Source organism: Gigantopelta aegis, chromosome 3 (genome assembly GCF_016097555.1).
Source record: "Gigantopelta aegis isolate Gae_Host chromosome 3, Gae_host_genome, whole genome shotgun sequence".
NCBI lineage: Eukaryota > Metazoa > Mollusca > Gastropoda > Neomphalida > Peltospiridae > Gigantopelta > Gigantopelta aegis.
Genome location: NC_054701.1, coordinates 60,533,977 through 60,551,640, shown reverse-complemented (window position 1 = coordinate 60,551,640; position 17,664 = coordinate 60,533,977). Strand labels below are relative to the sequence as shown.

The 17,664-nt window shown below is 36.3% G+C and overlaps 1 protein-coding gene across 1 annotated transcript in view; it reads left to right on the top strand.

The window, feature by feature from the left end:
• Nucleotides 1–17,664, top strand: part of LOC121368357 (signal peptide peptidase-like 3) — a 97,198-nt gene that overhangs the window by 25,858 nt on the left and 53,676 nt on the right. Inside the window, exon 2 of the mRNA XM_041493051.1 lies at nucleotides 12,067–12,122. Coding sequence (XP_041348985.1) covers nucleotides 12,085–12,122 — 38 coding nt within the window. The 5' untranslated portion in view covers nucleotides 12,067–12,084. The remainder of the gene's footprint in view (nucleotides 1–12,066; nucleotides 12,123–17,664) is intronic.

Below are 17,664 nucleotides of genomic sequence, written 5' to 3'. Positions count from 1 at the left end.
CTCATAATATGACTACAGTAGTAATAATAATGTTGGTTAACAATAATTTAATACTAATATAATTAATTTATTTTTTACTAATTTAAATAATATTTATATTGTTTTTAATAAGTATAATAATCAATGTAATTAATAATGAGGATTATTAATGATAAAAGAAGTGTTTGGACTGGCTTAGTGACAGAGCACTTTTTGCTAACATTACATCATTCAGTGACAAGCTCAGCTGTCTAAAAGTGTGATGAATTGTTTGATCACCATCGATAGACTCGGGGTATTTTTCACATCCCATCCTATGTATGGTGGGATTTAGCTCAGTCGGTTGAGTGCTCGCTTGAGGTGCTTGCGTTATAGAATTGAACCACCTTGGTGCATCCATTCAACTGATTTGGTTTTTTCTCATTCCAACCAGTGCACTACAACTGGACAAAGGCCGTGGTATGTGTTTTCCTGTCTGTGGGAAAGTGCATATAAAGATCCCTTGCTGCATTTAGAAAAAATGTATCATGTTTTCTCTGATGACTACAAGTCAGAAATACCAAATGTTTGACATCCAATAATCGATAATTAATTAATCAATGTACTCTAGTAGTGTCATTAAACTTTTTACCATCCCATGCATACAATGCCGAACAATTGGTATGTCAAATACTGTGATATATGCTGTCCTTGTATGGGAAATAAATACAATATAAAAGATCCCTTGCCAATCAGTAGGCTTAATCCTACCTGTGTATGTGGTGGCAACAGGTTTCCTAAATATTATTTTCTGGGGCAGAACATAGTGCAGTGGTAAAATGTTTGCCTGATGCATGGTGGGTCTAGAATTGATCCTCGGTGGATCCACTGGGCCATTTCTTGTTTCAGCCAGTGTTCCACAACTGGTGTGACAAAGGTTGTGGTATGTACTGTCCTGTCTGTGGAATGCTACATATAAAATATCCCTTGCTGCTAATGGAAAGTAGTCCATTGTGTGAAGGCAACAAGTTTCCTGTCACCATATCTAAGTGGTCCTCAACTATTTGTCCATTGCAGTATAACCAAAGTTAAAATATATTGAGTGAGTCGGTAAATCAAACATTCCTTCCTTCCTTTCACCATCTAGACAAAGAATATGTCACAATATTTAATAACCATATGCTAGATATACCTAATAACTATAGTTTTAAAAAGCATGTACTGAGGTATCGGTAAACAAGTATACCTTTCATTTCATTTCAAATTATTTTCATGCGAACCCAATACCTTCCAGCCTGTAGTCCGATGGCTTAACCATTGCGCCACCAAGGCTGGTTATACCTTTCCTTGCGGTGACAACCTTGATCGGGTGTATAACATGCATTCAGTTTACTGAGTGTATCCCAATGCTACATTTGTAGCTCTGGGTATATTAAAAATTTCGCCAAATTATCTAATGAACTCGCCATTATTTTCAACAAAATAATCAATCAATACAAGACATTCTTTCACCAAATTAAAGTAAAATTCACCAGTTGAGTTTAAAATTCACAACTAGTGAATTTGGCGAGTGACAGAGCTAGCCCTGGTATTCAACAGATATCTAGCTTAGTTGAAAGGCCATTAGTTTGGCCTATTTATAGAACAACCCAGTCAGCTTGGCCTCAGCTGATGAGCCCCGCACACGTGTGTACCTGTAGGTCTTTGTTTACATACAGGTGTCCCAGACGGAGTGTTTCTCTCTATGTAGTTCCCGCAGTTATTTACATTGGTTTTTTTCAATTGTCACACTTCCTCATTTGTCAAGGTATGTATATTAAGATTAAGCAGCATTTATTATTTTTAGGGATATGGATCAGTTCGTGCATACTGTTACGTTATTTCATGCTTGCGTGATGGATTTCTGAAAATGGATAATTTACTTTGTGTTCTTTGTAATGATGGTCATACATGTATTACAGGTAACTATAAAGTAGTGTGTAGCTGCACATGTGTAGTAGCAGGTAATATATATCATGGCATATTTATGTATAATTTTGTTTCATGTGTTTTATTACGTTATTACATAAACTTTGTCCAGATTAAACTTCTGTGTTATTTTTAGATACCGTATATAGATCAGTTCATACTGTAAAGTTACCAGGTATTTCGTGCTTGCATGATAGATTTTTAAAATTGGATAATTTGCTTTGTGTTGAGTTCTGTGTAACAATTCTGTTGGTATTACAGGTAACTGAAATAGTCTGTGGTTACACCCACAGTGTTACATGTATATATTCTATATTTATTTAATTTTGTTTTATGTGCATTATGCCATTATTACATACAATACATTATTAGTTTATTCTTTGTTACTGGTATGTGTAAATGTGTGACTAAATAGGTGGGACCTTTTGTTCATATGAAAACACTCTTGTGGTATGTGTGTGCGCGCGCATGTGTGTGTGTGAGCATGTGTGTGTGTGTCACGGGGATTCTATAATACCCGTAACTGAATAAAACACGATTGTCCAAATATCTCTCCTAACTGTATATCTATTAGATCTCTCTGTAACGGGCGGTTATACCCTAATGTGGCTCGTCTAGGTATGATCAGAGATACGATCTTATATAAAGTATATATTATTATAGCACGTTTAGTTCACTAGAAAACACAACAAAAACACAATACACTTTGGAATCTGTATTAACCTATGCTGACAAATGTACTGCCGCAGTAGTTAATTAATGACAACAATAATAACAACCCAGAACTGATCACTTAATTAGTTAATCTCTAGGTGTCTAGTTTACACAATATGCTAATCACTTCACCGTGACACAACACCCACACGTGTGATACTTGAGAAACGCTAACACACACACGTGCGATAATGGAGAAACGCTTCCAGGGGAACTTAATTAATAAAGGAATTACAACACTATTCCTAACTGGTTAATTTTTAATTAACCCTAACTACTCATTCAATAACCTTGTAATACAGAATTAATACTGGTACCTATCACAATAAAGACAATAACCTACAGTTTACCTAGGTCCTCTAGGATGACTGGCTAAGCTTTATATATAATTATTTAGGACAGTGAGCCTACAGATTACTGCATCAGATGACCGGCAGCACCGTCTAAATAATATTGGTATAATACAGTATTAAAATATTTAAAGTCACATCAATCACATCAAGGTTATACAACAGAGCAGAAAATATATATTTACCAAAGTCCCGTCTGAACTAATATAGATCGTTCAGTGGACGACGACCGTGATCCCCTGGAGCCTTCCTATCGTTTTTCCTCGATATATCTAAAATCCTAGCTATTTATTCAAAACTCAGAGATGGCGAATATCGCCTGGGGGTACATCGCGGCACCTCACGTATCATCTGATATTTCTACCTCTCCCAGAGTCGGTATATTATTCTCTGATCGTCAGACTCAATGACGCCAAGTCGACAAATCACGGTTGTAAAAACCACACTCGCGGAGGTATTACGTAACTACTGGCCACATGGCTCCGCATCTGGGCTGGTTGTGTATTAGAAGTACAGGGTCGTGCAAAGGTATCATGTAACAAGTTGCCCACCTGGGCTAAGTGCATTTGGAACTGCACACGGCCTTCTAAAACAATTAATATCGCCACAGGCGAAAAGAAATTAAGAGCATGTACCGTCACAGTGTGTTTGTGTGTGTGTGTGTGTGTGTGTATTTTTATGTGTGTATGTTTGTGTATTTGTGTGTGTGTGTGTGTGTATTTGTATGTGTGTGTATTTGTGTATTTGTATGTGTGTGTGTGTGTATTTGTATGTGTGTGTATATATTTGTATGTGTGTGTTTGTGTATTTGTATGTATGTGTATATATTTGTGTGTGTGTGTTTGTATTTGTATGTGTGTGTGTGTATTTTGTGTGTGCATGTGCTTGATTGTTTGTGTATTTGTGTGTATGTGTTTGTGTGTGTATTTATGTGTGTATTTGTGTGTATGTTTATGTATATACATGTATGTGTATGTGTAAGGGTGGTAGCTATTAATGTTGCTATATATATTCTTACTTTATTGCCAGGTTTTTAAGTTGTGAGTTATAAATATAAGGTGTGGTTGGCAACCTAACTTGAATACGCAAACTGTGAATAGCTTGTAAACATAATGGTGTGTATTCTTAACGTTATCGTACATGTATGAATAAAGTAATTGACAGGAGAAAATACACACAAACATCCACCTTAGCTGATGCATGTAGCCAAACCATCATGAACAAGAGTATCACAAATGAACAATAAGTGTGAAATATTAGTTCAGTAGTAATTTTATATGTAAAAAGTGGATTGTGGGGTGAGTTTGTTGTTTTTTAAATGTAAATATTAAAGTCACAGACCCTAGTTTCAACCCGTGAAAATTAACACTAAGTTTGTTTAATCTACAAACCTGTAACACATTTGGGTAAAGTTACAATTGAGTGAAAGAAGTGCCTGTGATGCTGAAATGGGGAGCTGCCATTAAAATAGATTAAAATTTGTTTCCGTAGCTTTTAGTTCTGAGGTTCATGCATTGTTTTTATATATGAAAAAAAAAGCATTTTGTTGGGTTAGAAACAAAAGTATGCTGAAAAACACATTGGATGTACAGAAATTAATAATATAAACAACACAATCTAACAAATGTCTGGTTTCAGTGATCACAAATGGCTTCTAATAATGAAGTATATGTTGTAGTGTTTAAAAACTAGGGTCTGTCGCTTTAAACAGTTGTAATGCAAACAAAGTCTTAACCATTGTCAACAGAAATGTATAAACCAGATATAACAGCATGTGTTTGTGTAACCAATATTGTTTACATGTAACCACCATCCCCTCGCTAACTAATTTCATTAGCATGGTTCCTACATGATTATATTATAAGCAGGAAAATTCAGGAGCAATTAAACTCTTTACATATATTCTTAATTAAATGTTAATCGGGTAACCACAAATGTAAATCAGGATGTGTACAGTAAAACTAGGACATACTTTCCAGGGTATAATAATAGCTTGATGATCCAAGTATATGAGGTAAGGTGCTATTTTTTATCACACTGGGTTATTTTCCTATGCACTGGAATATTTTTGTGTATGTCAACTGTAGTGTTATCAATAAAATAGTCTGATTCATGGGAATAACCTATGGTTTCCAAATAGTAAGTATTACAAAATGTGTAATGGTCGTATATGTCAAGATCTCAATGACATACTAAATTAAAAACCTATATTGGTAATTAGGATAGGCCATTATAATATGTTGGTATACTGCTTTCTTAGGTATAAATATTTCGCGATTGCAGAGTTGTAAATTAAAAAAAATATATATATCACCGTACCAAAAATGTGACATCACAGGTTATTCGCGTGGAACCCTATATATATATATATATATGTATGTATGTATGTATGTATGTATGTATATATATATATATGTATAGTGTGTGCTCATTCACATACACTTGCAGGTATAATGATAAAAATGGTGTATATTGTGGAATTACTAAGAAATATAATTACTATTAATATAGCTCTCCTCGAATATCAAATTATGGTCAAAGATGGATTGTTTGATGTAAAGGCTTCCTTCATAAACCATCACATTGGTTGGGGTAGATTTTGTTTTTGTCCAAGTACACTAATACAATCGTACAATTGTAATAGAACCTCAGTAATATTTCACCAAGCAGACACCTGTAATAATTAAAAATCTTATTATTCTTTTATTCTTCCAACTCGTCTAATAGACATTTGATATACATATAGTACATGTAATGTTTTATTTAACGACGTACTCAACACATTTTATTTACGGTTATATGGCATCAGACATATGGCTAAGGCAGACCTGTCAACCCTCCCGGATTCCGCGGGAGACTCCCGGTATTTGATCAAGTCTCCCGCGGGAAAAACGTTTCTCCCGGGAAATCGTTATTTTCTAAGCATACAAAAAATTCAAGCTACCGTGGCTGTGTATTGACATTCAGTGTTGCCATATATAAAACTATCCAATTTAGTCCTAATAACACCTCTGACTTGTAAAATGTCTTCTCACTGGATTACATAACGCAAAGTTCTATGGCTGGAAGTGCCAAAGTAGACCGCGAATGCAGGCATCAATACACACGATGTCAAAAATCACGTGTCAAAGGAAGACGACTGAAAGACCAATTAGCTGTATAAACAATACTTGTATCAATTAGATTTGTAGGTTTGTGCAGTAAAATGTTAGTAACAAGAGTACACTTCAAGGGATTATTTTCCTACGATTAATACATCTTGTGTTTGACATAACGTTACTCACGGAAATAGGTAAAATTCCGGTATATTTCACACGATGTCAGTAATGAGCTTTTACGTATGATTAGTAGAAATGATTAGTGGAAATACCACATCACTGTACCTTATTGTAGTAAAAACTGAATATTAATTTATAAGATTTAAGCCTATATAAATTTGTCTTGGGTCTACTTTTCATGAAACACAAATAACGATGATGCAACCTGTAAGTGTAATACCGTAAATGTACTAATTAATGTTTAAATTTGTAAGTGTTAAGATTTTTGGATAAAAGAGTTATTTTTAAAAATATGTATTAAATTATAATAATATTTAAAAATAATTAAAACAAAATTTAATATGTATATATATGAAGAGTTCAGGCGCAAAACGCGATATAAACCATTTTCTTTCTAGTTTTTAGTTAAAGCCATTACTGTATGTCAGTAAGGGCTAATCATAGGCCCGCTGATTTGCTGCAAAACGTGATTGATCCTTATGAAATTGTATTAGATAAATTCCGGTTTTCTTTATCAAAACGCGATATACGCCAATTAAAAAAAACATTTTTACTGAAAATGTAAAATGGATATATCGCGTTTTGCGCCTGAACTCTTCATATATAATTTTTTTTATTTTTTATTATTATTTTTTTAATGCCAATAATTAAGGTTGACAAGTATACATGACATTATGTAGTGCTCATATAACTTATTGTAGTACTTTTTAAAAAAGTTGTATTAAATCGTGTGCAGTTAAAAAATCTCCTGTTTTTTGACAAAATCTCCTGCTTTTTCAACACACACCTCCTGATTTCTCTTGACTAAAGGGACCGGCCTCGGTGGCGTCGTGGCAGGCCATCGGTCTACAGGCTGGTAGGTACTGGGTTCGGATCCCAGTCGAGGCATGGAATTTTTAATCCAGATACCGACTCCAAACCCTGAGTGAGTGCTCTGCAAGGCTCAATGGGTAGGTGTAAACCACTTGCACCGACCAGTGATCCATAACTGGTTCAACAAAGGCCATGGTTTGTGCTATCCTGCCTGTGGGAAGCGCAAATAAAAGATCCCTTGCTGCCTGTCGTAAAAGAGTAGCCTATGTGGCGACAGCGGGTTTCCTCTAAAAAAAATCTGTGTGGTCCTTAACCATGTGTCTGACGCCATATAACCGTAAATAAAAAATGTGTTGAGTGCGTCGTTAAATAAAACACTTCTTTCTTTCTTTCTTGACTAAAGGTTGACAGGTCTGGGCTAAGGACCACACAGATACAGAGAGAAAACCTGCTGTCACCACTTCATGGGCTACTCTTTTCGATTAGCAGCAAGGGATCTTTTACATGCACCATCTCACAGAAAGGATAATACATACCACAGCCTTTGTTACACCAGTTGTGGAGCACTAACTGGAATGAGAAATAGCCCAGTGGGGCCACCGACGGGGATCGATACCAAAGTGACTGTGCATCAAACGAATGCTTCACCACTGAGCTACGTGCCGCCCCGTCCTGTGTAGTACAGGGTCAGGATGTGGCCTGATGATAAAGCGCTCGTCTGAAGCATCATTGGTCTGAAATCGATCCCCATCAGTGGACCCATTGAGCTGTTTTTATTTTTTTTTATTCCAGCCAGTGCTTCACGACTGGTATATCAAAAGGCCATAGCATGTGCTATCCTGTCTGGGATGGTGAATATAAAAGATCCCTTGCTACTAATATGTCGACATTACTAAATGTTTGACATCCAGTAGTCAATTATTAATAAATCAGTGTGCTCTAGTGGTGTCTTTAAACACAACACTTTTTACAGTATAGTTCAGATTAGTCTGTATTATTGTTTTATAACCATGATGGTTTCAGTTAAATGAAACACTTTGTTATGAATTGCAATGAAAAAAGATAAAAAATCTCCAATAAAATACATTGAAACAATTATTTCTACAGTTACAGTAGCCTAAACATGCAGTAGTGAACCTTTCTGAACTAATTTCTTTTATTATTGCATAGGTGTAACATTGGTGGCAGAATGTTAGACGATAATAATCTCGAGGACAACTGTGACATCACACCAAGCTATAACACCTTTTTATGGTTCCAGATACAAGCCGAGCTATAAATATTTTGTATCACCCGTTACAGTGGTGTCACATGCAGCACCATCACATCATGCCTCCATAGGACATTCGTACTGATTGGTGAAATAAAAAATCTTGATTAGTCGTGGGATGTAGCTCAAGTGCCCACCTGATGTGTGGTCGGTTTGGGATCGATCCCCATTGGTGGGCCCATTGAGCTATTTCTCATTCCAGCCAGTGCACCATGACTGGTATATCAAAGGCTGTGGTATGTACTACCCTGTCTGGGATGATGCATATAAAAGATCCCTTGCTGCTAATCGAAAAGAGTAGCTCATGAAGTGGTGACAGCAGGTTTCCTTTCTAAATATCTATGTGGTCCATAATCATATGTCTGATGCCATATAAACTTAAATAAAATATGTTGAGTGCATCATTAAATAAAACATTTCTTTCTTTCTGATTAATCTTATTCTAGGTTCAGACTAACAACTGCCAGCACAAAGTTTCTGCTGTCACAACTTATACGACAATCCATATGCTAGTCTGAGCGCTCTTACAACTTGATTCTCATTGTATAACCCCAACCTTCTGCTGTCACAACTTATACAACAGTCCATTTGGTAGTCTGAGCACTCTTACAACTTGATTTTCATCATATAACCTATTGGTTGTTATTCTGTCGTACGTCAGGAGTTGGGCAAATTACATTGCAACCGTTGAGTTGGCTAACTTTATGCTGGCAGTTGGTAGTCTGAGGCTAGCAGTAGTCATCCAGTTTACTAAGGCAAAATACTTTTCACATGTACAGTTTCAGGTTGTTTATTAGTCTCCTATCTGTTCACCAGGAGGGAGTATACCATTATGAAAATTTCATTTTGAAGTTGTCATTTGCAGTGTAAAAAAGAAGAAACATGGGAAATAATGTCTTTAGCCAAAATTTTAGCCATATACAGATTTAATTAGCCACTTTTGGTAAAAATTAGCCAATGGCTAATTAGGCTACCGACAGCGCGATCCCTGCCATAGGTTTTGTCACTATTCTTCTGTCTGTCTGTCCCACATAGTTTTCCAGATTTTTTGTCCAGCAATGCCTGAACATTTACAGCTGAAATTATGTGTATATCTTTATCAAATACTGATCAGCTTCGTGGTTAGGCCATCGGTCTATAGGCTGGTAGGTACTGGGTTCAGATCCCAGTCGAGGCATGGGATTTTTAATCCAGATACCGACTCCAAACCCTGAGTGAGTGCTCCACACGGCTCAATGGGTAGGTGTAAACCACTTGCACTGACCAGTGATCCATAACTGGTTCAACAAAGGCCATGGTTTGTGCTATCCTGCCTGTGGGAAGCGCAAATAAAAGATCCGTTGCTGCTGATCGGAAAGAGTAGCTCATATAGTGGCGACAGCGGGTTTCCTCTCAAAACTGTGTGTGGTCCTTAACCATGTGTCTGACACCATATAACCGTAAATAAAATGTGTTGAGTGTGTCGTTAAATAAAACATTTCTTTCTTTATCAAGTACTGTTAGAGATCAAGTTTGACTTTCATCATGGTGATTTACCCATCTTTAATAGTTATGACCCTTGGCAATGCCTCAGTATACTGTGCTGAAACTTTAAGGCTTTATCATGTACTATTAAAAATAAAGTAGGAATTTTGTGGCTATATACCCATTTTTGGCAGGGGCTTGCACTTGCACTTAGGAAATATGAAATATTGTTGAGCCACATAGAAGACATGAATTGCTATAGCAGTACTTTTAGTTATCTTTGAAAGTAGGAGTCTGTTTCATAAAAAGTAAGGAGCTATATCATCTGAATGTTTATTTTGTTTAACAACACCACTAGAGCACATTAATTTATTTTAATCATCGGCTATTGGATGTCAAACATTTGGTAATTTTGACATAGTTTTACAAAAGAAACCTGCTACATTTTTTCCATTAGTAACAATGGATCTTTTATATACACCAGCTCATAGACAGGATAGCACACACTACAGCCTTTGATATACCAGTCACGGTGCACTGGCTAGAACGAGAAATAGCTCTATGGGCCCACCGATGGGGATTGATCCCAAACTGACTGCACTTTAACAGAGGGCTATGTCCTGCCACTTCTGAATGTTTATATTTACTAAATGCAGTGAGTGGTAAAGCATAGAAAATAGGCATTGTAACAAATCTTATGATATTGTGAAGTTGGTGAATCCACAGAATTGGCAAGTTGACTGGACAGGACTGTCCAAGATAGATGAGTTGCATGAAGATGACACACTTGACAATGACAACATTCACCTAGCAATAACATTATGAAGTGTTTGCCTCAGCAGAACATGCCCAACTGAATGTGTGTACCGGTACAGGACACAAAAAATTAGAGTTTTTGTTTAACGATGCCACTATAGAGCACATTGATATATTCATCATTGGTTATTGGATGTCAAACGTTTGGTAAAATTGATGTTTGTAAGCAAAGCACCTGTCAGTGATTCCTGGCCGCATATATCCCCATTACTCTGTCATAACGTCTTTTGGACTCTTTGCTGGGATACGATATTGAATATAGTAATGGAAAATTGATAATACATGTACATATCGTTATGAATGTTACTACTTCTGTTACACACTTTTTAAATTGTTTACTGGCTAAGTGTAGTCTATTACTGGTCTTAGAGAGAAAAGCCACTACATTATTCCACTAGTAGCAAGGGATCTTTTATATGCACCATCCCACATACAGGATAGCACATACCACAGCCTTTGATATACCAGGACACATGCTTGTGAAAAATCTCTGTAGCCTAACATGGATAGACAGATAGCTTATTTTAGTAGAACACTAGTAGTTAGCAGGGCATAAGACAGAATGGTTGATTAATCTCTAATACAATCATTTAATTCAGCAAACCAGTAATATTTCTTGTGTATACTTTATTCTTTGTTTGTGAAATTTTGTCTAATTTGTGTGGTATATATATGGATATATTACTGATTTTAATATTTCTCTTTCAGGATTGGATGTAGTCCAGTATGGCAGTTTGTGTGGTATATATATATATATATATATATATATATATATATATATATATATATATATATATATATATATATATATATATATATATATAGACATATTACTGATTTTAATAATTCGCTTTCAGGATTGGATGTAGTCCAGTATGGCAGTTTGTGTGGTATATATATATATATGGACATATTACTGATTTTAATAATTCGCTTTCAGGATTGGATGTAGTCCATTATGGCAGTTTGTGTGGTATATATATATATATATGGACATATTACTGATTTTAATATTTCTCTTTCAGGATTGGATATAGTCCAGTATGGCAGTTTGTGTGGTATATATGGACATATTACTGATTTTAATATTTTTCTTTCAGGATTGGATGTCGTCCAGTATGGCAGTTTGTGTGGTATATATGGACATATTACTGATTTTAATATTTCTCTTTCAGGATTGGAACTCTCGCAACTTTGCCCCTGGGGCCTAATTCTCAAAGGTCTTTTAGGCTCTGCTAGACAACAAGACATCCTCTTTGCAAGTCTTTTAACATTGCACTGCGAGATCGCAAAGTTGCGAGAGTTGTGTGGTATATATGGACGTGTTGCTGTGTTTTTACTATTTCTCTTGCAGAATTGGTTATATCGATCAGTATGGCAGTTTGTGTGCTTATATATATGGACATGTTGCTGTATTTTGATATTTCTATTTCAGGATTGGATGTAGTCCAGTATGGGTGAAGAACAACTTACAGAGACTGCAACAATATCGTAAGTTTTTTTAATATAAAAACAAAATCAGCAATGCAAATAACTGGGTCAAGCTTTAAAAAGTTGTTGTTTTTATAACCTAATCTATCATTTTAGAAGTTTTTTTTTTTTTTTTTTTTTTTTTTTTCCCCCCATATGATTAATTTTTTTTCATTGAAAGAGAAGAGAAAAAAAAACAGATCAAGGAAAAAAGTTACATGGCATGATATTATACATATAAGTAAATGTAATGTGAGTTAAATTAATAGAATGTCATTTTCAGTCCAGTGTCCAGCCATCTGATTATGTCCGAATATGGCTCAATTAAGTCAGTTTGTGCTTTGTGTAAAGTTTATACCAGATCACAGGTTCACTTGTTTTTTGGCCTGTATGTTAAAAGACTTCATTTTGCCACATGTATATTTATATTAAATATGTTTTGTGGTGAATTTACAGGTTTTTTTTTTTTTTTTTAAATCTATTTAAACTGTGTTTGACAAATGCTTGAGACAGTTAATAGCTCCCAGAAGCTTTGGCTATATATTACAGTAATATACTTATATTATAGTAATATACAGCTATATATTATAGTAATACAGTTGATAATACAAGGATATATGGTCTGCTCATGTGTGAGTGTAGGTTATACATCCGGCAAGGGGAGATCATTCTGCATTGGAGCTTATGACTCGTATAGCATTGGTGTTGTGTTAGTACTAGGTAAGTATGAATAATAATGAAAATTAGAAACAAATTTTCTAATTTCCACTAGCCCAGACTACAAATTTCGCTAGCTGGGACTGAGGGTTAGTGAATTTGTTGAACCCAGATTTAAACTTGCCCAAAGTTAGTTTGTCAAGTTGCCTTTAACTCTTGAATCCTTCAGTGTATATATATGGCTTTTATATTTTCATATGGTTGTTCATCAAATGTTAGAGTGCCCTATACTTCCCAGCCCCATACATATAACTCAATGGCTGGGTCACGGTTGTTTAGAACTATGCGGTGTGTGATTTTAGTTGAGCTAGTTTGAGTTGAATGAATGCCCCCCCCCGGAAACTTTAAAAACAACCTCGCCAGCACCTACATGTATATGCATTGATTTACATCTTATTACCATCCAGTACATAATATTATGCAAGCGACAGTAACTTTATCATTCTAGTTGAGCCAGCCGGGTTACTGTAAACAATACAAGCATTTTGGAAAGGAAAGGAAATTAGCACTTGAATGTAACAGTGTATTGTTTCTAAAATATATTTATTGTGACACTTGGTTAGAAAGGAAACCCACAGCTGCCTGGTTCTGATGAATGACATCATGAGATGTTGTATATTATGTACTTTCCCCACAGACAGGAAAGTGTGTACATGTATTTTGATATACATTTACAAATCATGGGGCACTGATTGGGATGGGGAAAAGCCCAGCATGTCTTCCCAAAGTGATAAAACCTCTGACCAGCTGCACCTCAGGTGAGCAGATAGTCGATTTGTAGTTTTTAACAAAATTACCGACTTAAGTATGTAGACAAATAAACCTTAGTGGTTAAAATTTGGATCATTAAAATATGTCTGAACCTTTTTCCTTTTGAGTTGTTTCAAATCATAAACATATCACATCTGCCCTATGTTCAGCAACAGCAAGCAATGTCATGTCATAGGGTTTTACGTGCACATTCAGAACAAGCTGTTGTAGCGCACGCCTGTCGTGGGCACAAGAGCCGGCCTTGGCCGGCTCCTCCATCCATGACAGGAAAGGTGGGGGGAGGGGAGAGGAGGGACCGCCTGCACTGGCAGGTGCAAGGGAGCACCAGCAGCCCGATCAAATCGGTAGCAGGCGGGTGGTGGTGGTGGTGGTGTTATAGAATTTGAATGGAGCAGTTAAATGCCAAAGAGAAACGGGTGCGCAATTTTGATTCAGGGAATTTGGTGCAGTTTTGAACGGTCGGTCGAAAGGTAAATGGCCGAGCTAATGTAGGTTTTGATATTAGTGAATCGAGAGTAGCTCGTTAATTTTAGACCTTTACGATGCTGTGGTGTCTCCCTAGGTTGCCCATAGGGCCCTTATAAAGGGACTGACCACTTCTGGTCGAGGCATCACCAAGTACCAAGTTATTACCAGCAGCAAGTATTGGGGGTTTGGGTGGGGGAGGCCGATATTCAAGCAAGCAATGCAAATGTTTGTGAACTATATGACTGATCCACTATGTGGGAATTTGATTTAATGTGTGACACCCAATAGCCGATGTATTTTTCATGTTGGGGTGTTGTTAAATATTCATTCATTCATTGATTTAATGTGAAGCACATAAACAAGTGTAGCAAATTAACATTCTTTTCTGCTCAGTCTAGCTGAATTTGGCTCAGTTTTTTGACATTCACGAATCTCGCCAATTGATGTAATCACAAGTAAATGAAAGTGAAGTGGTTTTCGTAGAGATTTATGAGACGCACAGTGCACTTCAACAACCTGCTAATCAGACTGTCTTATGTAGTTGTCTTTCTGCCTGCATTTAGCCAGTAATTGTGAACTATTTCTGGTGTCCATGGTAGCAGAGATACTAATGGATTTTTTCACTTTTTGGCTTAATGTTTTAAGCTATTATAAATTCACAATGGCAGTTACCATGTTTTATTTTTTTGCAGAAAGCTGTTGCCAGTAGTCATATTTATGTAAATTGCTTCTCTTTATAATGGGTCATTAATCATTGTGTATCAGATCAACGCTTTACACTTTTTTGTTTGTTTTGCTGGTTTAAAAACATATATAAATATATTGGGTGATTCATAAAAAAAAAACATTTATAAAAAAACATCGTAGGACATTTATAAAGAAAATATTTCACAAAACAAAATATTTCATATTTATTTAAATCACCATACTTAGCTGATGGCCATCATTGGTTGCAGGTATCAAATTATTTAATATGCAATACCAGTAATGTATTTTGTTTTAGCTATGTAAATCTCGAGGGTGTAGGTGGTGAGGTATTGTGTAACAGAAACAGTCATCTTAATCTCAGTTTACTGAAGATTGTCGAAGTCAGTGCTACATATCTTATTTACATGTAGGTTCTAAAGTATCTGGGGCCTAATTCACTAAACGCTCGCAACTTTGCGATCTCACAGTGCAATGCTAAAAGACTTGCAAAGAGGATGCTTTGTTGTCTGCCAGAGCCTAAGAGAGCTTTGTGAATTAGGCCCCAAATCCTACTAACAGCAGACGTTGCTTTTTAAGGTGTGATGGCGCTCGTACAGCGCACATAATTTCAATCTGATGAGTGTGAAAAACAGCGCACGTTACACAACAAATGGTGCATGTAAAATAGATGGGTATATTTATTTCCACCGTTTACAAAAATCAAGTTTTCATAGCTCATTTAGCCGATAGGAAGGTCCTTTTATTAAAACAATAAAAATTAAAAACATGGCAGTGGCTTCCATGCAGTCGTTAAAGTTACCATATTATAACATCATGTACAAATGTGAAATACAAGCTCAAATGCACTTTTTAAAAAGTTGTGTGTGTTCACTATGAACGGATATCGTCAAAAGTATACGCTTGATTTGTCGAATGTGCCGCCATAGCTCGGTAAAGCACAGACAGCCTGTTGTCAGTTTCAGTTAACACGTGCGTTTGCTGATTTCAAATTGTAGGGTTCGTCTCAAAAAATTAAAAGAGAGATCTTGCACTGTACAAAGAACGTTTGGTTGAGGATACGGTACTAGAGTCTTTAGTTAAAACCGGTTTGATCTTGACAACATATTATCGACAGTCATACCTTCCTATTTCAGAATTGATCTTTTATAAAGTGTTAGTAGTTTAGTTTGTATACTAGTAACACATTAATCATGTATATATTTTTAAAATAAAATATACTAAAGTAGACAATGAACGTTTTCACTTCTTAATTTTACGTGTTAAAATCGACAAATTCAAATAAATATTATTTCATTTGGAAAGGGTAAAGTTGGGGGGGGGGGGGGGGGGGGATTGTTTAACGACATCAAAGATAAAGCATATTGATTTAATAATCATCCGACCCCATACAACCGTAAATAAAATGTGTTAAGTGCGTTGTTAAATAAAACATATCCTATCCTTCCTTCCATCTGCTGTTGGATGTCTAACATTTGGTAATTTTTATATATAATCTTAAAGAGGAATCGGGTGCATGTGCAGGGGGAGGGCATTGGAGGGCGAAACCCTTACTTGCCCAAGCTTAAAAAAAATTGAAATGTATATTTGGGGGGAGCATGGCCCCATATAAACTTCGCTCAACACAGTCTATAACCCCAACCCTGCTGAAATCCCTGCACATGCGCCTTTTATATACCCGCCGATGGGGATTGATCCTAGACTGACGGCACATTTTCAAAAAACACCTTTTTAGGTCTAAGTAATGAATAAAAATAACAGTACCCTCTTCCTCTGCCCCTAGAGTGTTACGTAATTAGTAACACCCCCTTACATGTAACGTGTATACCAACAGCTGGCCACTGTCAAAATTTCCCACCCACCGACCCCTGAAAAGGCGTTGTACCATACCTCTATGGATATAAATATGTTTTGGAGATATGAAACGACCCCTCAATCAAGACAGTTAAATTTGTTCAAAGATTGCGAAATCTCATGTGATCTCTTGTTGGGGAATTCTATACTTGTGATAAGCCAATGAAAACCGAGATCGGTATGAGCCCGTCTAAAGTGTCCCACTTTCAAAATACTGGCTTTGTTTTTGACCTGGATAAGCCAGTGTAGTGAAACCAATGCGGAGTGCGGCGTCATATATGCACCAAACATAATTGGATTTTCTGTTCTACATGCTTAAATAATAAAAATATTCCGGATACTGCCGCTTTAAACTGGTATTTCTTGTTGTTTAACAAATCGGGAAATACTGATTTAATAGACAGTTTTGTAGACGTACCAGTCAAAATCCAATCGCAACTACACTGCCTATTTTATTTATTTTGGAGAGTGATTTTTTCACTCGCCTTAGCATATTGAAGTGTGCAATTTTCCACTCGCTTATAATTTTCAAAAACCAAGGACTGTAACAGTCAAAAAGATTTGGTTTTGTCAGTGATAGTAATGATAGTACAAAATGTATTAGTAATGTTGTACAACTTCTCAAAGTCACTTTCTCAGCAGTGGATTACAAAAATCATCACAGTCATCTGAATTATCCATCCAACTATTTATTTGTTTGCCTTCACTCAGTCTTCATCCATCCTTCCACCCATCCATCCATCTCATCCATCTATCCATCCACGCATCCATCCATCCAAAACCCACCCACCCATCCATACATCCACTTAAATCTGCCAGTGATTAGATAAATGCTGCTCCATTCATCCCACCCATCCCACCCCATCCAGGACCATCCTACCAGTATCTATTTATTGTAAAACATTCGGTCATCGCTTAGTGGGACCTAACATCTATTCCATCTGACCTTCTTACCTATTTATTGTAAAAAGGCACTAGGCCATCACTAAGTGCAGGTTTCTGCCAGAGGGTAAAATGGGTATGGCGCCATACCCAATTTGTTTTTTTC